This window comes from Dermacentor silvarum, chromosome 1 (assembly GCF_013339745.2).
Source record: "Dermacentor silvarum isolate Dsil-2018 chromosome 1, BIME_Dsil_1.4, whole genome shotgun sequence".
Lineage (NCBI taxonomy): Eukaryota > Metazoa > Arthropoda > Arachnida > Ixodida > Ixodidae > Dermacentor > Dermacentor silvarum.
This window is the reverse complement of record NC_051154.1, coordinates 224,215,625-224,235,776: the sequence shown is the minus strand read 5'-3', so window position 1 is coordinate 224,235,776 and position 20,152 is coordinate 224,215,625. Positions and strand designations below refer to the sequence as shown.

At 43.0% G+C, this 20,152-nt stretch overlaps 2 protein-coding genes across 5 annotated transcripts in view; one reads left to right on the top strand and one right to left on the bottom strand.

The window, feature by feature from the left end:
* The window catches only part of LOC119436830 (26S proteasome non-ATPase regulatory subunit 5), a 74,056-nt gene extending 61,876 nt beyond the window's left edge, over positions 1–12,180 (bottom strand). For all 4 annotated transcript variants that reach the window (XR_005189129.2, XR_005189128.2, XM_037703822.2 and 1 more), the window contains exons 1-3: positions 11,974–12,180; positions 9,924–10,068; positions 2,306–2,548 (exon numbers count right to left, since the gene is read on the bottom strand). Coding sequence is in view for 2 of the 4 variants with exons in the window: in XM_037703822.2 (XP_037559750.1) it covers positions 2,306–2,548; positions 9,924–10,068; positions 11,974–12,155 (570 nt within the window). In the remaining 2 variants the exon portion in view is untranslated. The remainder of the gene's footprint in view (positions 1–2,305; positions 2,549–9,923; positions 10,069–11,973) is intronic.
* A 179-nt stretch (positions 12,181–12,359) lies between these two features.
* Positions 12,360–20,152, top strand: LOC119436829 (protein inturned). The gene has a single exon (XM_037703820.2). It carries the CDS (start codon positions 12,634–12,636, stop codon positions 15,328–15,330), a length of 2,697 nt encoding a protein of 898 aa, XP_037559748.1. The 5' UTR covers positions 12,360–12,633; the 3' UTR covers positions 15,331–20,152.

The following is a 20,152-nucleotide window of genomic DNA, read 5'->3' as shown; positions in this document are numbered from 1 at the left end:
TATATGCTTTTATTTACATCTATATTGTTATTTTAATGTGTTTCATTCATTGAATGTGTGATGGTTATTTGTGTGCTCCTTAAATAATGGCATTTCATTTCTCAGGTACACTTCTGTTATGATTAATTTTTCCTTAAACAAACAGATTTTCAGTTCCCTTCGAGTTTGTCTTAAAGGGCCCTGAACCACTTTGAGATTAAAAATTTGTTATATACTGGCAGTTGTGTACCAGTCTAAATGAACATACAGCAAAAACAAAAAATCTTTTAATGATGTAATAATATCAAAGTTACAGGTGTCTCATAAAGATACAAACAGCCACAGTTTCCAACTCACCTTCACTACCCTCCCCACAGGCACTCTGTTCTCCTCACTGCACACTCTCACTCATCCCACTCTCACCAACTCCATGCAGCGCAGCGAAAGTTATGGGTCACAATCGCAAAAGAAGAAAGGCTCCTACATTGTCTGTGTGACACCGGTTGAATGGCAGCTTCACGGAAGGATCTGTGGCGCACAACAGGTGAGGCCCTACGCTTTCTCAGAACAGGTAGCCGGCTCCCATCATGTTGGCATTATTGTCCCAGTCCCTAGTAAACGCTGTTAATTCGTCACCCAATGAACGGACAGCTTTTACCCTGGTGACATCACACACACGATCTTGCTGGCAGTCACGAGGCGTGAAGGAACCAGAAAACACCAGAGAGAAGCACGAGGTTGTTTTCTAAATTTGTGGCTTCCCTGCGGCCTGTAGCACTGCCATGTTCACCAACGATCATTGTCATACCATTCTGTACCAAAATGTGTTTGAAATGTGTTGGTTTAGGGGCCCTTTATATAGAGTCTACTGCAGACACACCAAATTATGCTTTAGAATACAATGAAGCTTCATAGCAGTAAAAAAAAAAAAAGTGTGCTGCAAGCCCGCTATGTATGTTTATTCCTGAAATAACACAACACTATACCATGTGCGCCATAATTACTGTCGCAAACCTTGATCAGTCGCTGTGCCTCTCATATTATTTCATTTGTCCACCTGGTGCCTGCAAGAGTATCTACAATCCTTCTTCTGTATTGTGTTTCAACCAAGTTTCATGCTGGTTTGTAGATAATTCAGGAAATGACATGCCCTAGCCCACATCAATCTGCAATCTTGTCACTGAGCGAGGCCAGACAAGCTCCCTCCGCGATCACCAAACTCTGAAAATTCACAGCAAGATGTAGTACACTGGGCTCTCAAGAGTGGCACACTTAAAGACTGACACCACAGTGGTCACCCTGTCTTTATGGACACTTCTCACCTCAGGAAGATTGCGAGAAAGAAGATGCAACGCCAGCTATGAAGGAGCATCAGAAGGTTGCCCACGGAGTTAAAAGTGTCTGCCACAACAACAAAAAGAATCATGCGATGGGATCACAAGATCCAGGTTCCCAAAAAAAGGCATACACTGACGGAGGTGCAGAGAAAGGAAAGATTGGTAAAATGCTGGCTGCTGTTGGCGCATGTAACGAAGAGGGAGCACTTGACCACTGTCTTCACTGACGAGAAACCTTTCGCGGTGGAAGCCTACCACTACTCTCAACTCTTAGTGGTGTGTGCTTGCTCCAACATGACAGCTTCTCACAACTCCCTATCAGCAGTTGTCATCGTTTGGGATGGAGTAACCGCCATGGGACACACACTTCTTGTTTTTGTGCCAAAAGGCACTAAGATTGACACAGACCTTAAAGAAATTCTAGAGTCTCATTTGCTGCCCTGGTCGCAGTCCCATTTTGGCAAGCAGTTTTGGAAGTTGCAGCAGAACAGTGCCCCAGCACACAAATCGAAGAAGAGCCAGCAGTGGTCACACCAACATGCCCAAGTTCACCCCATCTGAAGAGCAACTGCAAAACTACAGCAGGACTTAAATCCAATGAACTTGTGTGTGTGCTATTCTGGAAGAGAAGACCTGCACCCATCAACACACCAGCGTAGTAGCCCTGAAAGCCTCGCTAGACCGACCTTGGAGAATTATTCCCCAGGAAACCCTGCGGGATTCAGTTGAAGTGTACCCCGAACGTTTAAAGGCCATGATCAATGCCAAGGAGGGCATACTGAATAAAATATGTTGCGTTACATTTGTCAGATATCAGTCGAATGCTTTGCGAAAAATTCTTAAGGCTTTTCTTTTCGTTCTCGACTAAAATATTAGGCATAAACCATATGACAGTAACTAAGGTGCATGCTGTAGTCTTGTTAAATTTGTGAAATGGATGCTTGATGTCATACAACAGCCCATATAGTTGGCAGAAACCATAAACATACCTCGAACACTCTAAAGCGGCACACATCGCCACCATCCATAACGCTGTCCAGAACATGTGCCACGGGGGGATGCAGCATGGCACTTAGTACTTCCTTTTCACGTGTCATCTGTTTCAGCAGAATAGCACTCTGCTTGGATGACCAGAGGTCCTCACCACCAAGGAGCCTCAAAACAGATTCAAGGATGCGGTGGTCACGAGCAAGCTGAGAAAATGTAGCATTGTCCTTGGAGCATCGAATCAGCTGTAACATAAAAGCACATATTTTTACAGAAGCGGCCACTTTACACTGTAAACCTGAAATAAGATCTGTGTAGCTAGAAATAACACAACAATAGATATCAAGAGAACACAAATGTCACCAATAATGTCCCCACAAATGTCACCAATACCTCCTCCAAAAGGGGGGAGGGGGGGGCTTCGAGGAAAAAGAAGAGACAATGTTCAGCCACATCCAAAGCAGGCTAAACTACACTAATCAAAGATTAAAGCTCCAGCAAGACCTGCAGCTACTGTACTATGACATAAGCATGGCACTTCTAGCCTGCCCTAGAATTACTTTTGGCCAACTTGGAATTTTTTTTTTTTTTTAGTTGTCAACTCATCGATCATGGTATGAGGTCTTGAGAGCAGAACAAACCATTAACTATACCCCATTATAATGCGAGCAGTGCATGCCAAGTGCAGCACGACTCCAGGCTAGAAGCTGGTCTCCTTGTGATGTCAAAGAAATCGGAGGCGGTAATCACACGGTATCACAGATGACCGACGTGTGCAAAGTCAACCTGATGCAGTGGTCACAGGCCATATCATGACAGTGCCAAGAGCTGAGCCCTAAATGGAATCATAGCTGAGAGGGGTGCTCTACATTTTAAGAGAATAAGACCCATAACCAGAGAAGTGACACCAGAGGACTAGAAGGATAGCAGATGTGGAAGCGTGGACCAAGCTTTCAGCAACGCAGACTTCGGATTGACCACCTGGGGTACTTTAAAAAAAGTGCACTTAAATCCAAGTCCCCACATCAAAGCACAGCTGGCACGGCTTGGATCGAAACCGGGACCTTGAGCTCAGCAGCGCAACGCCATAGCCACTAAGCTACTGTGGCAGGTCACGGTGGTGGTATGGCTTGTTACCACTGCACAGGGCTGACTGACATGTGAACAGCAGTTTGCAAATATGCAACCAACATCTACGAGTTACACGATATCAAAAGAAGGCCTGCTTCAAGCCTGCAGCCCTGCTGCACTTGGTGGACATTTTCAACTGGCCTCCTTAAAAGATGATATAATGAAGTGTGTTGCAAGCTTGAGAAATTCCATGGCAATGGATTATTCCTCACACGATGAGTAAGCAGTCAGCAGCTACCTAATAAAGCAAAATGAAAACAAAGAAAAGAAAGCAAGGCAAAATTGTGTCAGTACCCCTTTGAAACAATAAATATAATTTCTGGCTAGAGCAAAGTACAAAGCACCTATATTCAGTATATTATTTAGAAAATTTCTTTTGCCTGAGCAGCATCCATGTTTCTGTGTAATCACAAAAAACATATTCAATAGTAGGTTTTGTCTAGAAACACATCAAGAGGACACACTTTCATAGTTAAAACTTTAAAAAAGTACCTTGACACAACCCCATACTTTCTTTCCTGTGGGCACTAGGTAGACTGTTCTTTAAGCAGACTGATTCTGCAATCATAAGCAATATATATAAAGCAGTACTATATATAGGCAAAGTTTACCAACTAATGCAAATACTGTCAGCTCACTTCATGACAAAAAAATGTACTAGCTTTTTTCAATATTAATTCAGAACTAATTGCATCAGCATGTATTCTTGCGGACAACTTTCTGTGGCAACGAAGGGAAAGCTACAGGGCTGGACCTTCTGCACATGTGTTACTGTGCTAAGTAATCTGGCAGCATTTAACAGCGCTCTTGGTTTCATGGAATGGATACTTAAACAGCGTGGCTTCCACATGCGGCGTTTTCTCATTTCCTTTAACTCGAAAGAAAAAAGGAGAAAAAATAAGCCAAACTTAACACTGAGTGGTGTACTCTGCGTTATTTTACTGTTCTAAATAAGATGTTTATGTTTTCTCTTACCAAGCAAAAAGTAATGCAGATGACAAAGTGGGACATTTTTCAGGAGCGCTCTTACTTGAGCGCAGTTCACCTCCATAATTTTCACTTCACACAGATAGTTGTGTTCTAGTTTAGTATTACCCTAAAGCATGCTACCAAAATAAAAATTTTCCATTCGGTTGTCATCGCAGTTGATAAAAACCAATTAGCATTTCTCGTCACTTTAGAATAAGAAAATGACATACAACAGAACTGCACAAAAATGCTTCAATGAAGCGCATATGGCCAGAATTAAAGACTTTAGTGTACAGTTAAGCGTAGCACAGCAACAAACTGAAACAAAAAATGTATATATGCTTAGCTGAATAGACTGAAGTCATGATCAGAATAGAAGTGTGTATATGTGTGAATGTGATCATCAATGCAGACATGCCTGTTGTATAACATGAATGCTGATGCCACTTATCAGAATGTTTACGACAGCTCCGTCTGTTGCACTTGTCTAACCTGCACTCTCAAGGTTCAAAACATAACGAAACAAGCTCCTGGCTGGTTTTTTTGAAGCCATATTTTCTAGGGAAAAAAAAAGAAGACGAAAAGTGCTCTTTAATAATGTGGCATACAGGGATCAATAACTAAGAAGGGGCAACCAATATGTCATGTTTGCTTTAGGAATGTCAACCTTAAAGTGTGAAAAGTACTAAAAATTGTTTTTTTACTCAAGACGTTGACTGTTTATTAAAGATTCACTAGGCCTCTTCGATTATCAGTCCCTGACAGTCTCGGACTGCTGTCTCACATTCAATTTTCTCGAACAGCTTCAGAAGCTCCGCCCACCAGTCCGAGAGCTGCCAGAATCGCGTTTGTTTTTCATGGACCAGAAGTTGCGGACTGTCGACGAACTCTCGGAGCTGTCAGCAGATTTTTGCTCAGACGAGCGCAAGCAGCTAGCAGACGACGGCTGTCTTAAAAAGATGCATGCGGCGTACACTCCATGTTCTGAAAGATGCCTTGTGTTTCTGTGTACTTTGCGCGTTCCAGAAGGCAAATATATATTGTGCACTCAGCTATCACTTCTGTTACATCGGCGCATTTTGTGCCATCATACGAGTTTTTCACGAGCGATGTAATTGCTGCAGCTTTAGTCATCGTGTTTTTTAAGCGAGAAGCACAGAGATCAGGCACACATGCTTGCTTTTCTTGATGTCTTTCGCGAAATCTGTCATGCTCATTGCTATATGCATAGTAAACAGCTAGATTTCGCTTTTCAAGTGAATGAAACTGATGTGCGAAGAAGCATAGCATATTGCATGTGACTATTTCACGCCGGTAGCTGGGGTGGTATACAATCAGAGCTTCACCGATTGCTGTTGACATATATGTTGATCCCTTCTGTTGCCAATTTTGAATGTTTGCTTTTCGATGTGCGGGATTAGTAGACAGTGTACACACACTCTGTCTTAGACACACGTCGAGCCTTTAATTAATGGACGGTCGCACGTGCTTTGAGGATATTGGCGGGTGCTTTCTGGATGAACAGCGACGCGGCACGACCATGATTTTGCTTATGTCTGTGTGGGAATTCTGCTTAAATTTTGCAGGCAATGAGCTAGCTTAAATGCAGCGGTTAAGGGCACGAAGAGCGAGAGCTTGATATAAACTGCGCTTTGCGAGCACGTTCTATGTGCTTAGGCTGCAATTCCACTACGCAAGCTTTATGGTTGTGTCGGCGACGTGGCCTCTGAGACTGCACCATTTCGGAGGCCACGCTCAGGGGTAGGGGGCTATCTACAAATAGCTAAGAGCAGATGACAGCAGCCAGGAGAGTGACTTCCGGTCACGGTGCTTTCGAACAAGACCTCGGACAACCCCCGACAACCAGATGACGTGACTGTGACGCGCTCTTCTGTCAGGACTAGTCAGATCTGAAAGCCACAAATGGTGTGCGGACAGTCCAGGACTGCATAATCGAAGAGGCCCACTGACTTTCTCCTATAGAAACATTGTCAAAACGCCCGCTACTATATATTCATAGCAAGAATGATTTGTCACAGAAAAACGAAAATGTTCATGATGTTTATTCACAAAATATTCCTGTAAAGGTGACAAATTTTAGCTGCCGTTTACACCAATTCTCTCAGTAGTGGTGCTGTTGCCGGTAGGTCTGAATAATCGAGCCAGTCCAAAAAAAGAAACTCTGAAAAACTGGTGGACTATATTTGTGCTCTGTTGAGATCAGTTTTTCCATAAATTGGACGGAAATGGAAAATCATAAAATTATTGGTGCCTTAAAAATCGTAAAAGTTGGCAGGTATGCACATGCTTTCTGTGCTGTGCAAAATATTATTTGAATCAAAATATGATATGAATCACAGACATCTTGGTGAGCTAGTTGGTGCATTCGTTAGCATGATTGTCTGCGTGAATAAGTCAGACAACCACCCAAGGACATATTGATCGGACAAGCATAAACTACCTAGTTCAAAGTATGCTTCGTCTCAAAATACAAGCTGAAAGGCTGACAGTTCTTTAATGGCCATAGAAAAAAAAAATGCAATACCATTGCCACTCGCACAGCATTCACTCCTCTGAATACGATAATCGGACTAGCATCTCTTCTTTTACATTAGTTGCATCATTATGCTAAAGGTGAAAAGGTAAAGCTAAACAGCAAATGCTGTGCATTAATAAAGTGAATGTCTCGGTGGACATTAAGTAACCACCAGACCCAGACCCATGCACATGTAGGCACTAGGAATAGCTGTTTTACCCTTTAGTTTTCATGTGACATCATAGACGCAGCTTCTAACCATGCAAGTAGCCCAACATGCTGGCCACGATGATGTCAGTGCACCATATTCACTGCCGTGAGTAACCTGCCTTCATTGTGATAGAGACATGGCCAGAACTATGCTGGCATCTGTACCAGAACCTCCACAATGCCATTGCCTCACTAAGACCGCATCCTGTCATGCTCTCGTGCATCTTGTTTATCGAAACAAAAGTAAAAGAAAGACTTTTTCATGTGCCATCAAGGATACAGCTTCTCACCATTCTAGTACCCAAACATGGCGGCCACAATGACATCAGTGCAAACCATCTATATTATGAGATCTTGTGCAATTATGTGCAATCCTACCAAGACCCACCCAATTCTGTGTAATCATCTGCTCAGTGCTCCAGTATACTACAATATAAAACTGCCATTGCTGGGTGCTTTTGTAAATATACTAAGGGCGTCCAAATAGTGACATTTCTGAATCTAACACAAATATATTAGATAACTCCAAATATTGAATGAAATATTTATTACTTCATTTTCAAAAAAGTAAAAAAGAAAATGCTTAACCTTGCACTCGGCCGCGCAACACTTGAAACAGCGAAGCTGAGCGATCGTAGCCCAGCATTTTCTGGCAGTGCGCGCGAACTTTTCATCTTATTACTCACGATGATGATCATTTCTTTTCGTGCGTCTCGGACTTACAGCCGTCACTGCGCGTTGCACAGCGCAGCTTGCAACACCGACACCACATTCCAATGCCGACAACGCGTTCCAGCAGACCAGCTCCGTGAATGCGTCTCTCTCTCTCATTGTGCGCAAAACCTCTTCACCTCGCAAGGAAGCACGAGCGTGCGAACGCGCCAGCAGTGGACGAAGACGACGCTCCAACGCAATCATATGGTTTGCATATATGCATGTTCTGCAGGCGTGGCTGTATAGCTTAGCGGTTACGACGCTTGCCTTGGGATCGTGGGTACGCGGGTTCGAATCCCACCTCGGCAAGAAAGTTTGTTTTCTTTTATTTCTTCATAGTTTCTTGATACGAACCTACAAATTATGGCTGGCTTAAGCAGCTTCGCTGTTAAAAAATGTAAAACTTCACCAGAGTCTATTTTGTAAAAGAAAGTAGAGGGTTATTTAGACTATTTGATGCATGCAATGCAGTTTACAACCGCACATCTGTATAAATAAGGAGTGTGCAAATAAACAACTGATTTGAATTATCTTGCACACAATGACAATGATGGTAATGAAACAAGGAAACAGCAATTCACCAGGTGCATGTAGAGTGCTGTGTTCGTGGAAGGAGATAAGTGTGATACTACAGCACCGCATATTCGTTTAAAGGGATACAAACATGGTGAGACTGGCCAAATGTTAAACTGTTTTGCCTAAATTGAGACAATAAATTCATACCTTGTCTAAATGCAAGGCATTCCTATTGAATGACTGGAAGCTATTGTGCAAAAGTGGTCTGCCCCATGCATTCACTCAGGAACTGGTGCCTGTGCAAAACCGTGCCTCCCTGCAGCAGAATCATTCGGCAAAGTCCTCACTTGCGTTAGCCTGACACCTATAAGACTCGAATAAGTGTTAGTAACCTTTTTTATATTCAAACAGAAATGAATATTTAACAATTTTAAACAGTGAATTCTCTAATCGAATACAAACTAAACAGCAAAGACTGTTCAATTTGTACTTCGAATATTTACACACACCTAAAAATTAAATACTTTTAAGCAGCCTAGAGCCAGAGAAACATGGCAAAGAATTTGATAGATCAGCACACCCCAGCTACAGACCCCCCCCCCCCCCTTATATTCTTCTCTTCCTGGACACTCCCAACTCTCGCTCAGCCGTCACTAACTTGAGCAAAGGCCGAATTTCTCCTCAAGCCCTTCGTATCCTCTGGCAGGAACCACACTCTAAAGACAGCATGATCTCCCTGACATGGATCTAGCGCATAGTCAACCGCGCCAGAGACACTGGAGACGAGTTGGACACCAGGGACAATCTGACTACTTATAACGATCTCGTTAAGGCATTTTACCTTAGTCGCCAAACCTTCCCCCCACCTCACCCCAAGTTTGGCCGGGCGCAGGCTACCACCCTGCGTCTGCTACAAATAAATACGTACCCTTCACCCGCCCGCCTCCACCTTATATTCCCTGAAGTTTACAGTACCCCCAACTGCCGGTGCTGTGGCACTCACCCGGCTACGCTTCCGCATATGCTGTGGGAGTGCCCAGCACAGTACACACAAATTAACACCACGACCCTCTCGTTGAGGCTGCGTAAGGCTCTGCGGAGCTCCGCCCTCAACGACCAAACCTGGGCGACCCAGCACGCCCGTGAGGCGGCAGCGAGGCAAGCCCTCAACGTCCCCTCATGGGAGGCTTAGGCCCGGCCATCATAAAGTGCTGGTTGCACAATAAAAGTTTATTCCTCCTCCTCCTGGACACTCCCACAGCCAGTGAACTGGACAGATCTCAAAGGGTAGTATTGCCCTCGATAATAATGGTTACATTAACACATATGAAGAATCCAAAAAACGCGTTATGAACCCCTAAAAACTACTTGCTGTGAAATCAGGAACTACAATGTGCATTCTTCACAGTGTCCTGTCACCTAACTGCACAGGAAACTTCACCAGCAGTTTTCAGTTTTCGTTAATGAAACAGGCAGATGACACTGAATATGATGAGAAAAGAGGTGACATGCACTAGCAGAGACCTAATAATTTTATAGTCTACCTGGCGCAAGATGACTGCTTTCAGTGCCCCATCAGAAGTGCTCAATGCAGTCACAAAGTGCTGCTTGTGTGCGGAAAGTAATGCGGATGGTGGAAACGCATCAAGAAGCTTTCCAAGCAGCTCACTGAGTTCATCTAAAGTATTTCTGTAAAAAAAAAAAAAAGGAAAATAAAAATTGTCAGAACTTGCACAGCACAAACAAAACCCGAGGCTTAAATGACCAAGGGCTGCAGACATGTGAGCAAACATATACAAATTTTGACACTAGAACATGGAAGACAACACCAATACCTGGTCTGAAGATGCATCTCCCAATTGCTTTGTTTAAGCTCTGAGAAGTTAGCAAGAATTACATGACAATCTTGTCCACTTGGACCTCAAGAAACAATAAAATAAAATTTGATATCAAGGCCTATCCTAATTTGTTGTGCCATATTTACATCCTGGTCATAAGAAGTAAAAAACGTACAAGCTTTTGTATGTTCTTTGTTGCACAGTGCCAATGATACAGCTCCATTGACCTCTGGTCGAGTGGAATACTCAAACGTAGACATTAGGAAAAGGTTTATAGTAAAACTGAGAAAGACATTCAAAGTCGTGGTTACTCACAGTGTGTTTAAATACAGGTAATCACAAAGTAGGTTTCAAAATATTTTCAATAATGTCAACTAAGGCATTACAAACTAGAACTACCAAAACCACCAAACCACTAACGCATACCATCTATACATATGCTAGCACACACATTCTTGTTTAGAAAACCACTAAAGTTATTGAACCAATTCTGCTATTTTAGACTTACTCCATATAAAAGCAGACTTGGAGCATGTTTAGTGGTGAAATTCTTATCTACTATAGATGACACAAAGGCAGCCGCACTCATGGGTCCTAATTTTTGTGAGAGTGTAGGGAGAAAAAAAAAAAAAAGAATAGGAACATACAAGCCAAACACATATTGTAAACAAACTCGGAGACACCAATACTGAAATACACGAAACAATTTGGGCAGCACAAAGCTCAGGAGTTTCTTCTTTAAAACGCAACACTGCTTGGACTTGCACATCACCCAAGAAACAGCCCAATACCAATGTGCTGTTGCGGTTGTCTGCATAATGTCCTACTTTTCAGTTCTCTTAGGCAATTCTTACTACTTCTGACTTTTACACTAGCCACACACTACACACACATAAATATGATCTGCAAAGTGAGAAAAGACCACGCTGGCACAATATTAAAGCCAGAAGACTGAAAGTTCGCGGAAGCTTGGTTGTACCACAAATGGTGCCACATATAAAAAGAACTTAGCAGTCTCTAGAAGACATGAGATGCACAACACGATCAGTGTGCTAATAACCGCAAACCTACAGTGTGTTCTCACTAGCAGACTCAGATAACTGTGCTTTGGAAGGCACTAATCAAAGAGACAATTAAATACTGCACTCGTATCGTACACGCACCTATACAGCCCGAGCCCGTGGTTCGCCTTGCGTCATCTGTCAAGTTACGTATTAACTTTGCCTTTTGCAGCAATGATTTTCTAGTGCGTCATTTTGCAATGCGCTCAACCCATTTGCTTTGTGCGAGATCAAACTGGACAAACATTAACGACGGTAGGAGATATTTAAAGTAAACATCGCCGATATTACAGAAAACGACGCCGACACCGGTTGCTACCCTGGCTGTCACACCACACCTTATTACGTCATAGTAACTCGAGAATAAACTAATATCAAGTGAACCTATTCAGCGAATGGGAGTTTTCAGATTTGACTCTTTCACTACGATTATTTACGACAAACAGACAATAACTGCGGTCTGAACATAGCCCAACTGCAAAACGAGTTAAGATGTCGAGTCATTAGAACGTTCGAAAAAAAAAAATTTTTTTTTTTTTTGCCGGCACAAATAGAATGTTCTCGCTTCAGCCCTTGCTGGCCTTTGTTTTCTTTACTTCCTTCCCTCTGATTCTAGTTTCTTAGCCATATTTCTCGCATGTTCACACTCGAGCAAATAACAGCACAAAACACAGAAGAGAAGCACACATATTTACCCGCTAAACGTGCCAGAACAGCTGAACAAAGGGCTTAGATCAAGGTCTTTCGATACATTATAAATATTTTCTGCGCGCGTAGCACTCAAAATCGCTTTCACTTCAGCTAAGTTTTCGCAGGAACTCCTTTCTGAAATGTCTCTCAGCAATGCAGCAAGCACCACCTTCAGATCAGCCGCCATCTTTACGAATGATGCTAAATGGAAATCAAAGAAGGTTGGTTTCGTAAGCAAATAGTCCTCACCACTTCTTGTTCTACAATTTATAATTTAAAAAAGACAAAACACAAAAATAATTATTAATATTGGTAAAAATAATGTGTTTTTACAGGTTGGCGTACAAAACTAGCGGACCATAATAGCGGTCGCCGTCCTAGCATTGCATTCGCTGTGGCCTGTGGCCCGAGGTTACGCGGTTACGCAAATTGTTTATTCTACGATTGTGCTGTCACTGTGGTAGTAGGTGAATAGAGTGCAAACACAGCAACGATACCGGTCGAGCGCTGTGGTGGTAGTTGGTCTGGACCCGCCTTGGCAATCACTTTGCCACGAATGTCACTCGCTCGAGCGCTAGTTCAAGCGTCCGATCAGAACGCATGAATCAAGAGGAACGGAGGTGCTGTTTTGAAGTTTTGACAACCTGCACACCAGCGCAAACAAAATGACTTCAATGCCTCAGACACTTCGAATTTTGGAAAACTCTCATGTTAACCGTGCTTTCACCGAAGAAGTTTGCGACTGTGAATCGAGCAGCGCAACCCCGGACGGATGCAGTGACAAGTCGTACGAACCAGAATGGGCTGAGAATATTGGCCCAAAAGGCGAATTGTTCTTCATTGAACCAAGATACAAGTCGTCATTCGGTGCAAGATCCGTCGCTGCCTCCGACAAGAGTTCCGGAAATGACTCTCAAGTTGCGCGTTCCAAAGGTTTCGGCTCTGAAGCTAAAAACAAGATCCGAAGCTTAGTGGGACGCAAAAAGGTTAAACACCACAGTGGTGATGGTGAGCTCGACGTTTCGCAGTGTCGGAAAGAGCCATCGCTGCGCTCCTTCAACAAAGCAGAATGCATCGAAGTGTTCATTGACGTCGATCCGGCCCGCCACAACTATGGACGAAGGGCGACAATCTGCGAGGCGCTCTTTGGCATAATACCTGGAACTCTACCGTCGAGGCTTGCCACCGCTGAAATGCTTGGTGAATGCTCACCAGTAATGGTGCAAGGACTTTTGCCAGATGGTGAGGCCATTAAGACAGGAGCTATTAAAATCGGAGATGTCCTGAGAAGTGTTGATGGCTCCAGTGTGAATGAGAAGAACATTGATAGCATTCTGCGAGGCATTTCCAAAGCACAAAAGGTAAAGCTCCAGTTTGTTCGCCCTGAAGAGAGCACACTTGCGGGATGTGACAAGTACACATACCCTCAGAGTATTGATGCTCAAAGCTCACTTATAAAACAATTATCTGGTGACAGTGCAATGGTTCAGCAAGTGAAACAGCAACTTCACCAAGTACCTCATGCATTCCTCTATCAAGGATTCTGCAGTGACATGCACCAGCAGAGTGAGCCAGCACGTCGAACTGAGCAATTTTATCGATTTCCTGACCATGATCATACGCTTTCAAACCTTAGGGGCATGTTTGTGACTCTGAGTTGTGTGCTTGGAGATGTTACTGCAACCAAGCCACAGAGCAGCAGCCTCACTGTGGATGGTCATTTGGTTCATGTCGCCTACTTTCACGAAGAAAACGGCATGGCTGTCCTCTGTCTTCCAGCAGCACATGCAACTCCAGAAGAAGTTCGTAGTTTTCTTTTGGACATTGTTAAGCTATTAAAGTTGGAATACAGGTCATTGTCACAGGCCTTTAGGACCGTGGAGGCTCATAGCTGCGTTGACCTATTCCTGCTCCACTTCTTTCGGGAAATGCTTTTAGACCCTGGACAAGAATGTAACAGGCTCAGGTTCATACGTTCCTTACCTCATGTACATTGGTTACACCTTCCCACGGAAGCTCAAGCTCACGTTGACACTGTGCTAAGTGAGCTCGAATCAGCAGACGTGTCCGAGGCATTTGATCGTTCATCCAGGTGCTTTACATTCCTTGGCTCATGTGCTTTCTACAAGGGCTTCCTTCTTGGGAACCACTTGGCCAAGGATTACCTTGAAAGTGTATTTCTGTATTGCCGCCACTACCAGCTACTGACACTCACAAAAGAAGAATCAGTTGGGCAGGTGGTGGTGTGGAAGGAAATTTTCCTTCGAGATGAGTTCGTGACTGCTCGGCATTTTGTGCTTATTGTGGGGCTTAAGCACAGCATCATACTGTCACTTTTAGAAGTTGGTGGCTGCGCATCTGTTTCTGAGGAGAATCCTGCACCTGATGCATTTTACATTGATAGGGTTCAAAACTCCTTGCTGCATCTTGAATCTCTCGGAGTGCTCTCCATGGCTGAAGGTTGCCTTTTGAATTGTGGCTCTGCACCTGGCTCGACAGCCAGTTCTGCAAGCTCCAAGAGCTGGTGCCAGAGTTCAATGAAAGACAGTCATTCAAGCTTGTCCCTCCCTGTTCCTCCGTCACTCTCCCCAAGACGAGCAAGGAAGAGTAGTGATGTAGAACAGTGTCATCTTTTGCATTGTACAAGCAACCACTTTGACTGTTCTGAGCATGACCCCCAGATGAGCAGAAGCTACAGCAGCTGTAGTGACTCAAATGGGCTACGTGCCAGACACTGCTCTATTTCCACCAGTTCTGATTGTGACTCTCGTACCAGTGGCAGTGATCTCTACCAGGGACGGGATGAAAAATTGCAGAGAGCTTTCACCAGCAGTTACGACCTGAGCAGCCTCCGTCGCAGCCTCGAAGATGGCAGCAGTCAAGGCCAAAACCAGGCACAATATTCACAGTCAATGACCTGTGCTGATGAAAATCTAGTTTTTCACTACCTCAGTATAGATATGGCAGAGGGTGTCTTTGTAGCACCAGTGGAATGTGCACTTAAGAGCAATCTGGGTGCCGAGGTTGTTGAAAACTTCTACCGCTGTTGCCTAGAAATCAGGAAAGTATTTAACAGCACAGCAAAAGACGCACGAACTGCAAGGGAAGATGAGATAGAGTGTGAGAGCAAGTTCCTTTCAGACAGGAGCCTTTCGTGTGTAAAAGAGCATGGAGTGCTTTTTACCTGCCCTACCTCCAGTGGCAGCAGAAGCCGGGCCAAGGGTCCAATTTCATACTGGGTTGTGGGCCGTCTGTTTGCCGACAAGTGTCAACCGAGGGAGGTTTATGTCTGCATGCATGAGGAGGCTTCTGCAACTGCATTGGAGATGGCATTCAGGCTGTCCTTTGGCTTGCAGATATAAGCTGTATCCTTGTCCTTCGTAGCTCCTCCTTTGACGAGTTACCATAGAGGTGTCAGGTGAAGCATGTTCCACTATATTTATAACCACATAATCATTTGGCATTACTTTTGTTGTGCTTTATTTATTTGTAGCATTGCATTGATGTTTGGTGTTACATGTCACAGCTGTGTTTGAAGTGTTCACTTGGTTGCCTAATAGGCTGCCTATAATTAGGAGTTAATGTTTTGCGTTCAAAGCAGAAAATGCTAAGAGTATGCTGAATCTAGGCTGGGATAACCTAAAATTATTTAACTCGGTTTTTATTCCAACTCTGCCATTAGACCTCCGTGATTGATCAGAATGGCTCAGTCTCTGTCAATATTAATGGCGGACTTAGATTAAAAAGAAAGTGGAATAGTTTTAACGTTTTTCCAGCCCTATTCTCAGAACTTCACTTCTGAGAAATATCAATGTTCATTTTGGCACAGGAAAAAACTTAGAAAGGGTAATGATTATGTATTCGCAAATTTTGTGATGGTAAAGTGTTAACAAGTGAGCAGTACAAGTGTAGCACAGAAATATTGCTAATCTTAAGAGAAAATGGCAAAAAAAGTGCACTTGCACTCAACATTATAAATTAGTTACATTCACTATGAACTGTGAAATTATTGGTTTCTCCTTATCATAAAGTAAGAGACAATTTTGGTTGGATACCCAGCCAAAATTTCAATTGTGTTGTAGATGTTTAAAGTAAAAGTGAAATATATTCCTCATTGCAGCCATCATATTTTTAAGAATAATCAGTTCTCTGGGTTGATATGTACAAAAGTTGCATACACCTCATGACAGTACCACCCCAATTCAATCTCGTGTATGTGTACACACACATGTATGTATTGCACACACCTTATTTAATACTGCACAAATTTCACATTAATAAACAAGGGCCACAGTATATCACCTTAAACTAGACATACAGCATAGATTGCAGAAAAGATGGATAAACTTTCATGTAAATAATGACCACAATAAAAGTGGTGAACCCTTTTGTGAAGACAAATAGAGAAAAAAAAAAAGTGAAGCTTTCAATAAAAGATAAAGTGATGCACGCACATAAAAAAAAATATGGAAGCTGTCTCTGAACCTGCAAAAAATATATATATCCATTAATAAAAGCACTGCTGAACCATAGCAAATAATCATTGCTGTAAGTTGGGCAAAGTTGGTTGCTGACATTACAAAATATTCTTGCAGCGCTAAGGAAGATAAAACGCACGCTAAATGCTCAGGACAGGGGGGTGCTGGTTCTGTGCTTTTTGTGTTTGTGTTTCATCTTCCTCAGCCCTATGAACACGAATTTCATTATGCTTTACCGAGTAAACTCTAGTTGGTGAAATGACTGAGAAAAGACTTGTTGCTCTGCCATATGTATCGCTTCATTTGTTCCATGCCTGGGGACTGGGTAAGCGTACACAGTGTAGACCGCTTATAACGTAAGTTGCTGTAGTCGTGAATATCTGCACTAAAGGCGGTACCGCACTATGACCAAAACAACGATTTTCAAGCCCTGCACGTATGCAAAACATGTAGACCAAGCAGCCGCGCGTATCCGAGAATCGAAGCGTGCGACTGGGAGTTTTGCTTCCGTGTAAATTTACGAACGTTGAAAGGTTAATGTCCAAGTACCCACGATCTTCGCATGAAGCAGACAAAGTAGTAATTAAAAAAATTTCTCAGTTTCGCCCGAAAGGTGAAGCATCAATTGCGATAGCAAATTAGTAGAGAACTATAAGGAGTAGGGATAGTAGTTTTATCGGCTGCATAAACTTGACACATTCGCTTACTAACTGAATTAACAAGTGTGGTGTCAACGCACACAAGCAAACATGAATAGACTCGATGACCGCAGACAACCACTGTCAAAACGCGACCGCCGCAGTGAGCGAAGGTTCGTGCGGTCTATCGCTTCAACGAGAAACTGAGCGGCGTAAGCACAGCGCGTACAAAGGTCAGAGCCGTGTGGAGATTGCTTTCAAGATACAGTGCGCGCGACAGCCGGCACAGCCGCGAACGCATTAGTTGGCAGAGTAGATGCCGCCCTCTCCCTCCCTCTCGTGCTGCCTTCCTGCTTTGCTCCTTTCGCGTGGGAGATTGCGTCGTACAGTAGTTCCCACCAGTTCCCCCTGCGCCCGGTTGCAAGATAAGCATTTGGTGCCGCGGCACAGCGTCACCCCCCCTCCCTCGCATATACCCTATGGTCTTTCGCGCGATGTAAATCGCGTTTGCTCTCCGCTGTGCGTTCGCTCTCCGTGAAGGCGCGCGTCCCCCGCGCACTTTCACTCGCACATACGGCGCGCGGCAACGATTTTATCGCCCTTGGACTCGTGCTCCACGTCTCATGCTCCTCCTCCGCATCACCCACGTTGATCTCTTCTCCCATTGGTGGGCGCACCTCGTTGAGAAGCGTGCTCGCTACCGCCCTTGTCGGCGAGATTTTCCCGCAGAAGCCTCATTATAACCGTTATTTCGTCTCACGCGGCTGCACTGTAAGCGGTATGCGTATGCAAGGAGTGCTATGGGAAAATTAATGGGAGTCTGAAAAGAGCGTACTATATCCGGTCCTGCACTATAAGCAGTTACGTTATAAGTGGTCTATACTGTATATGGACTTATCTGATCTTACAATTCAGCAGTTTTCACTTGCTTAGCATAATGCACTTATTACTTTTAGTATTTTTTTGGATGGAGTGGGATATACAAACATAATTTGTTCATGATAACTGAAATTTTAGGAACACAAAATTGGTATCCAGCATGCATTGTCTTTTTACATCCTATTTACATTTGTTTACCATGATGTGAAGTGGTCTCCTCTCTCTGAGTATATATATATATATATACACACACACATGCACACACACTTAAGCAGTTATTAAAACATGTAACTTCTTTCTACAGAGAGCTTCTTTTTGTACTTAAGTAGGCCGTTTAACCCTCTGTTCGGGGAATTTTAAGGCCATTTTAAAGAATACTTAATGGGCTCTTTATACTTCCTGTATATCCAATATAAGTATATAGAAGTGCCAAGCACACAACTTAACAAATTAAGGAAGTCAAAGGTGTCTTACCACTTCATTATGAAGCTGGACTGCACACCTATGTAGTTAAAATCATTTAGAAGCCTTTCTATTCTTTTGACTGCTTCTGAACGTTAACATTTTTGTTAGCTGAGAACTGTGGTGGTTCATGCCTTGTATAAAAAGCAATTGCGTGCTGGTGCTGAAGTTATAAATTTCAAAATTAATGTCTGAAGAGTGGTATGTTCCCAGAGGGTAGTATGGCACATTAAAAGTGCCTTGCATCTATATTATGGAAGCCACAGTGTTCTGAGAAAGGTATGCTGCCCAGCAGTAATGTATGGCCATAGAGGATTATAAAACACTAAATGTTTAAAAGGCACTCATTTTGGAGGATAAAGTAATCCCCAATTTAGTGTAAACTTGGCAACATGGGATTGGAAGCAAAAAGTTTATCAGTGCTCGGACAGTTGGTTGGTTGGTTACTTGAGCCTCCATAATGAGTGCCTTTTAAACGTGGTATTCTTACATATGTGTGAACCAAGATGCAGCCAAAATCTTGTAGTGTACTGCTGGTCTAGTACAGTCTCATCAGACACCACCACCAGTCACCAAGCAACAAAGCTGAAAGCAAAGTGACAATTCTGCACCACTCGCACCAAGTTGGACTGGCTATGGATCCAGTGGTCTAATGGTCTACCACTAGTCTGTGGTGTCCACATTTACTGGCTGCTGGACAGAATGCCTTGTTTATAAGACAACCTATAATCAGGCTTTCATTTAAAGGATTTAGGTTAAAGTGGAGCAAATCTATGCACATACTTAGCTCAGATATTTAGCTTCAAAGCAAGAAAAGTTAAAGCTTCGGAAAGCACATGCGTCATCCAAAATGCACATCCTTATTGACATGAGCACAGTCTATAAAAAGCGTTAGTTGAGCCAGGCCAATTAATAGGGTTTTTTCAAAAACATCTCCATCATTTCATGATCCTCAACACAAGTGTGAAAGAGGGCAGTCAATATGCAAGTTTTGCAAATATCTTTTTGTCTTAGATTTGTCCATGTTTGAGTACCTTTTGTGCAAGACTAATGGTGCATTAGTTTGTGTCATTTTGTGTGGCTGCATTTAAACAAATGTTGGATGTGAATAACTCAGGGTTTCTCTGAGATGTCATTTTACAGCTCCATGCAAAAATGATACTTGTGCACCACGTTTAATACTTTTTAAACATGTGTCAGCCCAACATCTGGGGAGGGGTCTTCCACTGTTGGCAACTTACAGAGCATGTCCAATATGAATGAAATGTAAGGTGGAAAGTTCTGAATGACATATAACAAGGCCTACTACTTGTTGAATGAATGGTTTATTCTGGGCTGGGATGGTGCAACGTATTCCAATGCTTTTCTTTTTAGTGCATCAGCGGTACAAGCAGCACTCTGCCTACGTTATCAGCAAGATCAGCTGGTCGTTATCAATAGATAAGAAAGAAAAAAATTGTTACATTATACCAGCTCTGAATAATCTGTTTTTACACAAGCCTTTTTTGTGTACTTAGTGGTTATTTGTCTTTGCCAAGCGAGTGTTAACATTTTGTTGCATTTTAATCAAGCTTGAAATGCCACACCATGTTCAATTATCATGCATACTTATTGCTTTTATACTCATTTGTCACTCTCTATACTGTTGGACATAAATATAAAGTTCATCCTATTACTTGGAAAGTCTGATGCAATTTGCCTGTGGACCAGTAGTGCCTCATACTATG

What these genes read in the sequence shown, in the direction of transcription:
- LOC119436829 (XM_037703820.2), top strand. Translation starts at nt 12,634, where the DNA reads ATGACTTCAATGCCTCAGACACTTCGAATTTTGGAAAACTCTCATGTT.